The sequence below is a fragment of the Amblyomma mixtum genome, chromosome 5, assembly GCF_055824585.1.
Source record: "Amblyomma mixtum isolate Tamu chromosome 5, ASM5582458v1, whole genome shotgun sequence".
In the NCBI taxonomy this organism is placed as follows: domain Eukaryota; kingdom Metazoa; phylum Arthropoda; class Arachnida; order Ixodida; family Ixodidae; genus Amblyomma; species Amblyomma mixtum.
Genome location: NC_143016.1, coordinates 172,992,559 through 173,006,682, shown reverse-complemented (window position 1 = coordinate 173,006,682; position 14,124 = coordinate 172,992,559). Strand labels below are relative to the sequence as shown.

Sequence of the window (14,124 nt, the reverse complement as noted above, 5' to 3'; positions counted from 1 at the left end):
CGAGGCGGGAGGCGTCTACTCCGCCGTCGGCGAAGAGGCGAGGTGCGCGGCGCGCACAACATCTGTAGGCTATGACGTCACTCCGCGCATGCGCACAGGCGGCGGGGCGGTGGTGCCACGCCTCAGCGCGCAGCCACGCTGACCTCGCGAAGCAACTGGCATAGTGTAGCTATCGCTACAAAATACTGAGCTAGCACATAGAAGGTGCAAGCGATTCTTCTATGAATAAAAAGAAATGACCGCGCCTTGTTATATTACCGCGATGTCCACATTGAACAATGTATGTTACCTACAAGAATCAAACTACTTTCGCGGCAAGGAACTACTCATCATTCCTCATTAAACATCTGTCGAAATTAAGCATGCTCACTAAGTTATACAGCTGAAGAGTGCCTTTTCATCCCTTTCTTTGAAATACCAGCTCTTACTACAACCAGTTGACCGCCTGCAAGTCTCAATTGACTCCGGTCATAACTCCCCTCCGTGTAGTGTAGTGTTTGTTCGATTGTGTTGACGGGTCACTTGTGTAGCCCCTTCAGTCCCGCATTATGTTCTGCCATGAAGAAAAAAATGCCTATACTTGAACACCGAAGGTGAGCGGACAAGGACAGCACCGCCTCCCAGGCTCGATCGAGACCAGCTGGCGGAATAAAAAGATAATAGCAACTACAAGCAGAAAAAAAATACCTGAGGCTTAGCTTAGGTTAAGCCTAGTCAGATGCGAAGCATATTGTCGCCGAGTTGCATATCGAGCACGCCGCTTGGCTAGACGTTCTTCACGCTCTTCATCAGTCTCTGTAGCACGGCGCAACTTTTGCTTCTCATTCCAACGAGCAGCCCTGTCTCCAGGAGGCATCTCTATCCCGTGTACGCCTAGCAGAGGCAGGCGCACCCCCTTGTATACCGCCGCTCCAGCATCACGTGTTCACTACAGCGCACCTAGCGGCAGAAGCAGGAAACACATTGGTCGCGACACGGCCGGTCTCGAGGGGGGCGCGCGCTCTTTCCTGCGGCCTTCGCATTCGCCGCGGAAGCAATGGGAGTTTTTCTCCGGGACTTACGCCGTCCGCCGCCGCTAGGGGCGCGACGACCCCACTGCTCGCGATTGCTCTCTCCTCGCCTGCTTCTGCGGCGGCAGCCGGTGGTCGCCTGGTTTCCTGCTGTTTTCCGCTGCTTCTCGGTGAACGATTCACCAGAACGAAAGGAAACAGAAAGCAAATTCTCTATCTGCATGTCAGCCGAGAAGTTCACACGTAAAAGGAGCTTTTATAGCAAAATTCGGACGTTAGTATCCGCGTCGTCTGGCTCAGGGCTGAGCACTCCAGCTACTCAGCCATCGCGGCGGATTCATACAAGCCGCATTAGGTCCTGCCAGAAACCTACATGCGTCTCGGGCACAGCATCATCCATCGTTCTTGGGTCCGTTACGAAAGCAATTGTTGCCAGTTAAAAATCCGCACGGCCTCAATCATTTTCACGGAGGACAACAGAGAGATCCGAACCAGTACATTGGCGCCTGGTCGGTCAGTTGCAATCACCATACGGTAGATCAAGGAGAGGGCTGAGTCGGGCTGGTTGGTTCGTGTTGAATGGTACGGCAAAACAGCGCTGACGGACGGTACGGAAGAAGATGAGACAGACACATGCGCTGAACTAACAACCAAATGGTTTATTGCGAAAGAGGGGTGCAATATAACCCAAGTGAAATTGGCCGACGGCCGACCATCGGTAAGCAATTGGAGAGTGCTCGGCAGCCGGTATCCTCGGCCAACCAATGGCGGCCCCTAGACGGGCCGTGGTTGGCTGCCATTGGGCTGGTTAATAGTTGGCCAAAAACGTTCAGCCAACTACCGGCAAATGATAGGGAATTAGTCGGCACCCAACGCTCGGGCAACCACACGGGCACCATCGTAGGGCCATGGTTGGCTACCCACTGGCTTGGCCAGTGATGCCAGCCGCAAGACGCACGCGCAGTAGGCGCGTGGAAATTGCGGACGAAACGCTCGATCGACGTACGTTTCATATTATCTCAATATTCTTTTTTTACGAATACACTGCGCGCATCACTGCATGCATGGTGAGCCTAATTAAGTTATCAATCGGTGAAATGTAATGTGCAAGCAATATGCAGGTGCAGTGCTGCTGCATCAATTTCGTTTTAATGCTGAGCATTTAAATAACTGTCGGACGTGTGCAGTTTCATCGAGAGATAAAAAGGAAAGTCCCGTTATTCTGACATCAAACGAAACCGAAACTCAAAAGTTTCTGTTTCGATGTTTTATTGAAACTGGCAAGTAAATTTTTTTTATGTAGACGTAGTGAAGCAGTGTAAATTTTAACTTGCATAATTTGAGAACAAAGAATAAAATAACACATTTATATTACTTTTGTTTCTTGCGAACATATTTTCGACAGCACATCTACGAAAGCGCGGTGTCAGTCACAACGACTGAATTTGCGACGCGATGCCTCTCCCGCGCTTTTCACTCTTTCGTCGCGTCGCGTCTAAAGTTCCGTATTACGCTGTAGCGGCGTAGCTGGCAGAGTGCTTTGGATTTGAAGCATTGGTTGTTCCTGCAGTGCCGTGTCTTGGCCTTTCACCATGACAACACCGCCTGATCTAAACGTCGGAAGGTAAGACCTCATCATGGAGCGGTTCTTGAGGGCGAAACGTCGCCGAGAGCTTTATCTGGCGAAGGCGGGCAGCGTGCGGTGTTTGCAGCAAGTCACAGAAGACGCAGAGGCGGCAGCTTGCTCTGAGACATTCCCCCATTTGCAATCCGACAATCCATCACGTTTAGCAAGTGTTGGAAACGATAGATTTGCACCGCTCGGGGACAGCTTAGGGCAAGCATATGCAGCAGTGAATACTTTTGAATCCTCTGTCATCACAGCAGAGGCACAGTGTTGTTCAAGTGCAGATCAAGCTGAGTCAGATGGAAGTGACTTGCGCGGCCAAAACGCTGGTCCTGTGGAGCCTGATGAACATGACTTGATTGATGTTCCCGATAATGCCGAGTGTCCAGAGGGGATAAGGAGCCAGTTGAGGGCTTGGGCTGTGAAGCATCATATCAGGAGAGCGGCAGTTAATTCACTGCTTGACATTCTTAGGCCGCACTTCACTGATCTTCCTAAGACACAGTCTGCTCTAGTGTCCACGCGACAAAGCGTGCCGCTTGAAAAACTCGGCAATGGTGAGTACGTTCATTTTGGCCTTCAGAGAGGCTTATTGCGTGCATTGGACATGTGGCATTCGGTTCCAAGTAATGTTCTCTCAATATCAGTCAACATCGATGGCCTGCCTCTGTTTAAGAGCAGTTGCACACAAGTATGGCCCATACTTGTACAGGTTCACCACCCTCACAGCAAACAATCTGATATTATTTTTCCTGTGGGGATCTTTTGCGGCACATCGAAACCGGCTTGTCTGGATGAGTACCTCAAAGCGTTCATTGAAGAAATGGGCCCTCTGCTGTCAAATGGTATTCTACACAAATCCACTGCTTATAAGGTGGTACTAAGAGCCATTCTTTGTGATGCACCAGCGAAGGCCTTTGTGAAAGCCACGAAATTATTTTCTGGCTACTATGGATGTGACAAGTGCTGCACCAAGGGCGTCTATCTTGGGCGCATTACTTACCAAAACATGGACAGCCCACTGCGCACCGATCAGTCATTTGCTGATCCAACTCAGACGGAGCATCACAAAGGCATTTCCCCATTGACATCAATTGGTATCCCGATGGTAACAAGCTTTCCATTAGACTACATGCATTTGGTGTGCCTCGGTGTTGTGCGAAAGCTTATTGGTTACTGGTTGCGAGGTCCATTAAAAGTGCGGCTGGCACACTTCTCAGTTATGCAAATATCGGGGCATCTGGCTACAATGCGACAACACATAACTAGTGATTTTGCACGAAAACCCCGAGCAGTCGACATGTTTGAGCGATGGAAGGCTACAGAGTTCAGACAGTTCTTGTTGTATTCAGGTCCTGTTGTTTTGAAGAAAATTTTGCCGAGGGCTATGTACGAGCATTTTCTACAGTTACATGTTGGCATTGCAATTCTTTCTTGTTCATCAATGGACTGTTTCATAGACTATGCTGATCAGTTGCTGCGCAGTTTTGTAAGCAAGTGCAAGTCAATTTATGAGAAAGAGTCCCTAATTTACAATGTACATGGTCTCATTCACTTGGCCAATGACTGCCGGCAGCTTGGCTGCCTGGATAACTTTAGTTGTTTCGCTTTTGAGAACTACTTGAAAGATCTCAAGGCTCATGTGAGGTGTGGAAAGAAGCCTTTGGAACAGCTTTACAGCAGAATCATGGAAGAACAAGCCTGTTCAGTTGTTGGAAGTGGATCCAGTGCTGAATTTTCTGCATGTGGAGTCCTTCCCTCTTCTTGTCATTCCAGTGGTCCTGCTTTGTCATACCCTACCCTGAAGCAGTACCGTAAAGTGGTGTGGAGGGGGAGCGTTATAAGAACAAAACAGCCAGACAATTGCCTCTTACTTAGTAGAAACAGGATTGTTCTTGTCAGCAATTTTCTTTTGTCTGGGTCCGAAATTCTCATTGTTGGTAAACTGTGCAAGAACGAAGGCGACTTCTACACACGACCCTGTAGGTCATCGCTACTGTCAGTCTTTAAAGTTTCTTCTCGTGGCAGCAATCTTGAAGTATTTTTATTTTCTGACGTTGTCTGCAAAGGCCTGCTTTTGCCCTTCAAGGGAAAGGATGTTTTTTTTCCACTGTTTCACCTCTTCTGACTTCTTTTCATGTTGCCCAGGCATTTCAAATATCTTTGTTGTTTGAGATCATCTGCAAAAGACAGCTTTTGCCTTTAAAAGTATTTTTCTCTGTTTTACATCTTCTGATTTTTTGCATACTCCAGTTGTAGGTGCTTTTGTGGCTTTTGAAAACCCCCGTGTTTTTACTAATGCATCATGAAGATCATGTCAGTGCACTGTGTATGTGGCTGCGAACCCAAAGCTGTTGATGTGAAGTGCTAGTGATTGTGAAGTTGGGACGTGACAATGCAAAACTGCTAATTGAAGTGTTTGCGGCTGTGACATCTGGAGTTGTCAAGATTCAGCTCCGTGTGTTTCTTCTTGCCTACGAAACACCGGCTCATTTTTCTAGAACGTAAGCACAACAATCATTTGATGCCAGCATGTTGCAGTGTTTTATATGCATGCTGTGTTGATGCATGCACACAGAAGCTGTTCTTAGCAGCCAGATGAAGCTCTTGATTTTCTTCTAACTGCTGAACTAGAGCCAAGGGATTTTCACTTTCTAAGCCACAGTGACAGGCACTACACTGCCCTTGGGTGAATGAAGCATGCGAGTACATATAGTCTTGCTTGCATTTGATGCTGATTTCTGAATACCCCAGGATCAGGTTAATTGTGAAGTAGCTCTGTAGCTCTTAGAAGCGCATTCGGCTCCTGTGCCACACTATACTGTCCATCTCTCATTTGGTTTTTGTTTTATGTGCCATGTCTTGTTCACACATATTGTAATACTTCTCCCTGCAGGTTTCACATTGTGGAATTTACTGACGAAGGTAGCACGTATGTGGTGCCCGAAAGCTGGGTGAGAAGGGAAGGTGGTAGTGCAACTTGCTATTGGCCACCAACGACAGCAAAAAAGGAAGTTGACCGCATGATTTCATTAGAAGTACCTGTAGAGGACAACTGGCAAGGCTACAAGGCAAGAATTCTTGCAACTAAAAGTGAGCACCATTTTGTTTCATTTTTATAGTGATAATATAGCACAAGGCTGTCTATGTCTGGTCTTTTGTAATGGACATGCATCGCTTTAGTACTGGAACTTTTATTATTTGGTGTAAGGTTAGGAAGAATGTGTTTAGCAACAATTCTCTTTTAAAGATGATGCAACATAACAGTACTCTTTGTATGAAGTTGCCACCTACTGCACAAAAATGCTTCTGAAATATTGTTTATATGCAGTTATTAAAATTTGAAAACTTTCTCACGGGTGCTCTAAAACTGTTTCTTGACCCAGGCACATATGAGCGCGCCAAAGAGTGTCTTCCACATGCGCTTATAACTTCACATCTGGACTCGGAAGGCTCAGTTTCTGAAAAGAAGCGCCGGAGAAAGCGAAAGGCAGTGCTTCTTTCGGACAGCGAAAGTGGTGACGACATTCTCGTGGTTCGGTCACCAAGCACTAGGATGAAAAGTTAGTGCTTGTTGCATTTCGCTCATTTCTTGTGACTTGTTTGTTAATTTTCTCAATTGCACTATTGCTGAATACATGATTTTTCTTCTGTGGGGCAGTTATTTTCCTTTGTTGTTATATTTCTTTCATGTAGGAAGGAAAATATCTGGCATGAGCCAGGATGTCCAAGAACATACCCCCTTCAGAGGCAACTCTTCACAACAAGTCCACATTCAAGGTATAACACTGCTGTGTGCTGCCATATTTTTATGTGAAAGTAATTAGGCATAATCATATTGTTTAGTCTATATTGACCTTAAACTGCTTCGTTGAATCAAACATTGAAGAGCATATTGCAACAAAGTATGTCTCTGAAAACTTTATAGATGGCTTCGTGGCTTCAAGGGAAAGACCTGTTCAGAGGGTGTATTCTAAGTCACCTATGACAAAAAACAGGCACATGAAAGAGCTTCCAGGAATGTCTCGCCTAGCAGAGAGATTTGCCAGACATGGTGGTATGGAGTTATTTCTATATATTTTACTGTTTCATTTTGTCTGTAGTTCATTTCAAGCTGGCTGTACGTCATTTAGTAGTGATTTTAATTACTGTCAGTAACCAACTAATTTCTCTTGCTTTCGAGGGTCTTAGATTCAGCAATGTATTGTGCTTACGACTGAAACATTTGCATCTAAAAATTATATGCTTCTGCAATGAAATTGCAGGTCTTCAGGACAAAGCCACCACACCCTCATGGGGTCACGACAGCAGCACTGACTGTGAAGCAGGTGTGATATCGGCTGCGTTTTTTAACAACCTTATCTTTCGATTTTTATTATTTATTGTGTGATCTTATGCTGCACACATACTGAAATGAGTCGAATAAGATTAAAAATTCCGAATACCATTGACTTGTGTAAACTGTACATTGCTCCATGATGGTTTCCAAAGGCAGTTGAAAGGTTCAACATCTGGCATACTACAGTGACGCTGCTGCTGCCTAGTTTAGTTTTGATAACCTTAGTTCAATGTTTGAAGCTTATGAGGCTGGACTCTGAGGATACATAGTTATCAGTAATAAAATGTGCTGTATAGAATTGGGGGCTTTTGTTTACTGGGTGCAACTTGTATCTAAAAGCCTTGCTGTGGGCTGAGTGCTTTACTTTTATTGTGTGACATTTTTTGTGTTGTGTATGTTTACTTGGCGTCATTTCACTCCCTTTATGTGTTGCGCTTCCGATGAACATGGACTTAAAAACTAAGCTGGTAAAGGCCAAACCACACCTCCAAGCCACCACATTGAGTAGCGCATTCCTTACAGTAAATAAAAAGGCATTTCATGTGGGGTCAGCTCACATTTATTCACTTAGAAGCAGGTATTCACTTGTAAATTTTCATTTTACAAATTATAACTTGAATACATCGTGCACTGGGGTACACAAACTTGCATTTCGAAGGCATTTGAAACTGTCGAATGTTTCTGTGGTGCTCTTTCGACTGTAATGGCATTTCAACTTAATGCTCTGTAACAGCACAGCTGTTAATGCTTACAGCACGGGTATGAGATGCTCCTTATGGGAAATGTGTATAAAAATAGGTACCATATTTTTTTGTTTGTTACAGCTCCTGCAAACACAAGTGTCCCGAAAGAGGCCGGTAGCCTGCCTGCATGGTTCACAGGTATGAGTGCACCTACAGCTTTTTTTCTTTAGTACCAGTTTATTTGCTATCCAAACAATATATGATGCACTGTGCCTTTGACAATACTTTAGATGTTGATGTACGAGTTATTCGGGCCTGTAAAGAGGAACAGTATATAAGTTTGAAGTTCTAAATACTCGACTGTAGTGCATAGAGGGCTGATGCTCTGCTTAGTACTTAGCAGAAGTCAAATTCCCTTTTTCTGGATTTTGCCTCAAAGTTGTTCTTATTTTGCTTGTAGCCTTCGAAAAGAAAGTTTTTGACAACCAGATGAAAATAATCATCGAGCTGAAGAGTTTGAGATCACTGCTAACTGCAAGCAAAGCAACAAGAGCTTTAGTTTTGCCCCAAGATTGCCCAAAGCTACCTGCATCAACAGTGGAAGATGTCCAAGCAATTGAAGAGTATCTTTCCTCGGAAGGGAACATGGAAGTACTTGTAAGTCTAATTTTTGCTCTTTAAACTTTTCCTCGGCTTTTCTTTAATGTTTGGTATGATGTATCTGCAGACAAACTACTGCTCAAGGTTTGGCGGCACGGATTTTCAAGACACAGTGCGAATTTTGATGCGAAACTTGATGAGCAAAGCAGCATCACTGCGATTCAGCTGGAAAGGGTCTCACGGCTGCAAGCACGCGTTTGCTGAGATGAAGAACATCAATAACATGATCCTGGGTAAGTGATTGTTTACACTGGTGAAGAATTGTCATGCTGTGCTAAACATGCTGGTCATTTTACCAGCGATATATTCTTCAGTACAATACATTTGTCCCAGGTGGTGGAAATTCCTGGAGCCCTCCACTAAGGTGTCCCTCATAGTCCATGTGTTGCTTCTGGGACATTAAATCCCGCAATGTTTTCCCAGGAAAAAAATAATTTTAAGTGCTTCGAGATTCTATTCTATTTAGTCTATTTGTCATGAAAAAATTTCGTGTACATTCTTAATTTTGGCACTGCAGTGACGTGGACGTAATGAAATGCAGGTTGTAAATGATTTGCCTGTATATAAGGGTAAATATGCATGTTGGCGGCAGTGTAGCTGTTTTATTGTTGGCTTAGATTGCCTCATTAAAGCAACTTGTTAAAACAATTGCTACTGTATACTGCATCAGGTTTCATGCAATTGTAAAAATATTGAATTTATAATGCTGCTTGCAATTGTTTAGTGCTATTTACAATGGTACACACAATGCCTAATTTTTCAGTATATAAGGCCCTGATTTTAGCTAAAACATTTATAATACTGTTGTGAAGACATTGAACACTGCCCACAAATATATAATAATGGATGCTATGTACAAAGGACAGCTATTCAAGGTTATTGCATTTTGCCCTCATTGCTGCATGTTATTTTGGGTTTAAAGTGAATATTGCAATGATTATAGAATATAGTGCTGACTACTGTTATATCCGAGTCTGGACTACAAAGCACCGGATTATTTGGTTGGAATATCACTGCTGAGCTGGTTTGAGCCTTTTTGAAGTGGTGGCATTTGTTTTTGCTCTCTTCTTTTATCGTAGCCTGCCTGAGAGCACACTACCCTGAAGAAGCAACCCTGCAGAAAAGCAGCGCTGTTATAAAGCGCTGGCTGATTGGCGCGCAGGATCGGGAGGGTGGCCGCAGCCAGAGGCGCCAGCCGACTCGTGCAAGGGAGGCAGTGGGCACAGAAGAATAAGACTTCACTTCACTTCTCTTTCTTCACTTTAAAGACCCCCTTCAGGGAGTATTACATAAGGGGTTGGTTAATATATTCAACAATCATAAATGTGCGGCAATCATAAACAATCATATTGAACAATCATTGCAGTATCGTACAAATGGTTACAGTGGATAAGAATGAAGGTGGGCAAGTGATGGCGGCAACATCGGCAGGGAGGGCATTCTAGTCAACAATGGTGCGGGAAAAAAAAGAACCCGAAAAAGTTGCAGTACGCGATAGAGGCCGGGCGATCTGAAATGGGTGTTACACAATACTTGTGGCGCCAGATCGTTATATATATTAGGAATAAAAGCGGACCGAGCACAGATCCCTGTGGAACACTCGATGTTATGGGGAGAGTGCCTGAGTTGTGATTGTTAATAGATCGAAACAAACTGAGAACAGATAGCTAGGAATTCTTTAATTCAGTCTAGAATATTAGGGTGCAAATTTATAAAAGGCTAGTTTCAGTGATAGGCATTGGTGTGGTACCTTGTCAAATCCTTCGCGAAATCTAGAAATAATTAATCGGTCTGTATGTTACGGTCGAGGTTAGCATGCAGGTCGAAAGTGAAGATTGCCAATTGGGTCTCGCAGGAAAGTCCCCTACGAAACCCGTGCTGAGCCGGATGAAGAAAGTTGTTAGAATCTAGTCATCCTTCCAGTCACCCGGTAGCATTCCTGGTGAAAGTTATTCTGAATACAATAATAAAAGATATATATGGCTGAAATGAGTTTGATGCTTTTCAGTATTTTGTAAGATTTCACCGTACACATGCGTTTACAACAAGTGGAACTGCTTGTATACTGATGTCTGCATAAAGGAACCCATTAATAATTGCTGCAAGTTCGTCTTCATTGTTTGTGTCTCCTCAAGATGCCTGTGCACACAGGTCAGATTCCTCATGGCCAAAATTTAGTTTTCAAACGTCATATATAGATAAGGTAACCATGATTTGTCATTGATTCACAATCTAGCAGGGCACTGGCTGGCGACGGCAAGGTCGGCATACGGCCTCGGCCCTATGTTGGCAGCCAAAGGTCGGCCGGTGTGAGGCCAATAACCAATCCCGACCTCGGCCCAACCTAGTTTGCCAAGCTAGGGCCAAGGTCGGCCAGGCCGGCTACCGACTTTGGCCCAACATAGGGCCGAGGTCGTTTTTTCAGTTGGGTAAAGCATAGAAGGGAAAACTGCAGTGCAAACATGACAAGGCATATACATTCGGGATATCATCAATGATTAAGAAAAGCGATATCCTGTGGGAATAGAGTCACCGATGGTTGGCTTACACATGAGTTGCCTAATGTGTGAATGTGAAAGGCCTCCGATATCAGATGACGCGCCGCCGATAGGCCAGACTCAGAGTGTGAATGATGCCCGTGTATGCTGCAGCTACATCTGCCACGCAAAGCCGATTGGGTAAGCGATGCCATGCCGCGTGGCTGGCTGGGCCAGCGAGGCCCACCACATGACTCTAATTGAAACTGCAGATCGCTGCCATTTGTTAATCACAGCCCTGTCACAACGCTGGCCCTGCCTCAGGCCCATCACGCTTTTGCTTCTACTTTAGATTCCGCTGGCACGAACTAATTGGCATTGTTGTCTTCTGGCGCGCGATTCTCCTGCGGTTATCTGCAGTTTCAATGCCGCCATATTTATTGCTTTCTTTTCGTCTCCAGACTGTCATGAATAGGCTGTAGCATGGGGCTGGGAGACACTCTGGAGCTGGCTCGGCTATTTCTTTAAAACTCAACGAGCCACGCCGCCGCCCGCAAGGTTTTACTCCCGAGCATCGTGTGCATTCCGCGAAGCCGTTAACGCACTGTTAAAGCACGAACACATGCAAGAAAACCGCGCAAAGACAAACACGCAACCAGGACCGCTCTAGCCACACTCGCCCTTTAACTGTCCGACTTCGGGACATCTGATCCTCGTTGCGCGGTGCGCTACTGAACTGCCACATTTCACCCCCCTCTTCGCACTCCAGGGGTCCGTGTGTCGGCTCTGCTTTGCGGCCTTCGAAGGCCTTGGGTCTTCGCAGCCGGCTGACCGCCGTTCCTGCAGTTTACTGCGTTTGTTTTGAAACAAACCCATTCGAACGGCGCCGGGTAGGCGGCTGCACGATGAACACGTGCACAAGAGCCCGCCAACTTGACTTCCCTCTTACATTTGGCTGTGCGAAACGCAAACGTCACTTGTCGGTCTGCGCTTTCGCTGTGTTTTCTCGAGGCTCGCATATTTCTCCCTTGGACTTGGAGTGCACGCAAAGAGCTCTCACCGCGCTATGTGTCTGCTGACAGCGTTGTGTTTTCTGTCGTGAATGCTGGACTCGTTTCGACCCGTTCCTTTCACGGATTAAGTGCTTTGCTGTGCGACGGTGTGGACTGCTCACCGTTGACCGTCCAACGCTCCGATGGTGTACTGCTGCGTACCGCTGTGCAAGTCGCAGTTGGGTAAGACTCAGGGCGTTTCTTTTCATCAGTTCCCGAGTGATTCAGAACTGTTTGCAAAGTGGCTCAAAAACATCTCCAGAGAAAATTTCGTCTTCAACGACAAGTCGGCATCGAGTGTAGTTTGCAGCCGCCATTTCCTCGCGAGTGACTACGTTTCAGGGTGCCGCATAAGAAAACTCTTGCCTGGTGCTGTGCCAACCGTGTTCGATGAGTACCCGTGCTACCTGGCGCCAAGTGCGAAAAAGCCTCGCAAGGAGCCTGCAGACAGAACCTGTGCGCCTGGTCGAAAGCCAAGTAAGCGCAAAGCGGAATCGCAGGAAAGTAGGGACATTTCTGAACTGCCAGATGTTTTTGCTGCAAAAAATCCTAGCATCTCGACACAGACTACAAATAATGAGGCAAAGCGAGCAAGCGGGTATGTATCCCTAATTGGAAGGCTTCGAAAACAGGTTGCTTACCATCGCTCAAAATGCGGCAAGATCCAGCAACAGCTTGACGCCAAAAGGAAAATTGTCGCCTTCTATCGCGGGAGCAGTAGGCATGCGTCAGTTAAGAGAATTGTTGGTGATGCCGGAAAAGGGGACAAAAAAGCCATCTTTCTTTTGCATCAGATAGACAGCTATGGGCAGAAGAGACCAGCGTATCCAGAAGAGGTAATCAGGGAATGCGTTGTGTGGCGCTTTCTTTCGCCTAAAGGTTACGACCACGCTCGGACGTCTCCGCTGCTTACGCTTCCAGCCAAATGCACTCTCCAACGTTACATGGGACCCAGCCCAACGTCATCAGGGATGAGTGTTGCAATGAGGGAAAGGCTGACTTACGAAGCCTCACTGCTGAGCACCAAGCAGCATATGGCCACGTTAATAATTGACGAAGCCAGCATCAAACCAAAGTGCATTTATGACAGAAAATCCGATGCAGTGTTCGGCTTCCGAGACAAACCAAACAGTGACACGTCTTGCAGTTCAAAGGAAATTCTCGCAAACAGAGTGTTATGCTTTGGTCTTCACGGCATCTCCAGCTCTTACAGAATTCCCTGCTCGTACTACTTTACTAAGCAGCTGAGCGGTAGAGACCTATATGCGTGGACAAAGGAAGTGATAGCCGCCGTCGAGTCATGTGGCTTTTTGGTTATGCGCATCGTGACGGACAATTATTCTTCCAATGCCACGATGTTTAAGCTTATGGGCAATGGCTGCCTGTCGACAATAGTGAAGCACCCACACGATCCTCATCGGGTGATTTTCCTAAGCTTCGACCCCTGCCATATTCTAAAGAACATCCGGAGCCAGTTTCTTGAACGCGAGCTGACAGACGGTTCAGGTATCATCTGCGGCGCGTTTGTCCAAAAGCTTTACGAGCACCAGAAGGGAATGACAGTCAAATTGGCGCGCAACCTAACCAGCAAGCATGTCTACCCGACGAACTTAGAAAAGATGAATGTGCTGCGGGCTGTGCAAATATTCTTGCCGCAGGTAATAGCAGCAATAGAGCACCTCCAAGAGAACGCAAAAGGAGACCCTGCCCTTTACATCTTCAGAAAAGCTAGCTCCACAGTCCATTTCATGAAGACAGTGAAGCAATGGTTTGATATTCATGACACGACATACGCCGGAAGCGGTAAAAAAAGGCCGATTACAAAACCAGATGACTCTCGGCTGCTGTGGCTAACCAGTGAGTTCACCTCCTATATGGAAGGCATACAAGAGACTTCCAAGGCATTAGGAAAAAGCACTTTCACCGAAGAGACCTTCCAAGCTTTGCTCTTCACTACGAAGTCTACTGTACAAACGGTAGAATTCCTCCTGAGGAGAGGCGTCAGCTCCATTCTCACCAGGAAACTCAATAGTGACCCCATTGAGGCTCTCTTCGGGAAAATAAGAATGATGTGCGGAGGAAATGACATGCTGGATGCGAGAGCTGTAACAGCGGCACTTGACCACATTGCCAAGACTGAGTCTGCAATTGGCAACAGAGTAAATATACCATGCGTCGACGCCGAAGAAATCATTTCCACTCTGCCGAAAGCAGTCTTTGAAGAACTGAAGCACTTCAAGGAAGCTCCTGTCACTTCATCGCCCTCTGTCACATAC

General features: G+C 46.0%; 1 protein-coding gene across 3 annotated transcripts; it reads left to right on the top strand.

The window, feature by feature from the left end:
- The first annotated feature begins 2,518 nt into the window (after positions 1-2,518).
- LOC149344710 (uncharacterized) lies at positions 2,519-10,302 on the top strand. 3 transcript variants are annotated; one of them, XM_089546343.1, is made up of 10 exons: positions 2,519-2,634; positions 5,534-5,730; positions 6,024-6,200; positions 6,334-6,417; positions 6,566-6,694; positions 6,903-6,965; positions 7,801-7,857; positions 8,120-8,316; positions 8,387-8,552; positions 9,399-10,302. In XM_089546343.1, exons 1-10 carry the CDS (start codon positions 2,603-2,605, stop codon positions 9,551-9,553), a joined length of 1,257 nt encoding a protein of 418 aa, XP_089402469.1. In that variant the 5' UTR covers positions 2,519-2,602; the 3' UTR covers positions 9,554-10,302. The 3 variants fall into 3 exon arrangements, 2 of the variants coding, with proteins under 2 accessions (XP_089402469.1, XP_089402470.1); XM_089546344.1 differs by lacking the exon at positions 6,566-6,694; XR_016283222.1 differs by lacking the exons at positions 6,024-6,200; positions 6,334-6,417; positions 6,566-6,694; ... (3 more) ...; positions 8,387-8,552; positions 9,399-10,302 and having other exon boundaries at positions 2,519-5,141; positions 5,534-5,671.
- The last annotated feature ends 3,822 nt before the right edge of the window (positions 10,303-14,124 follow it).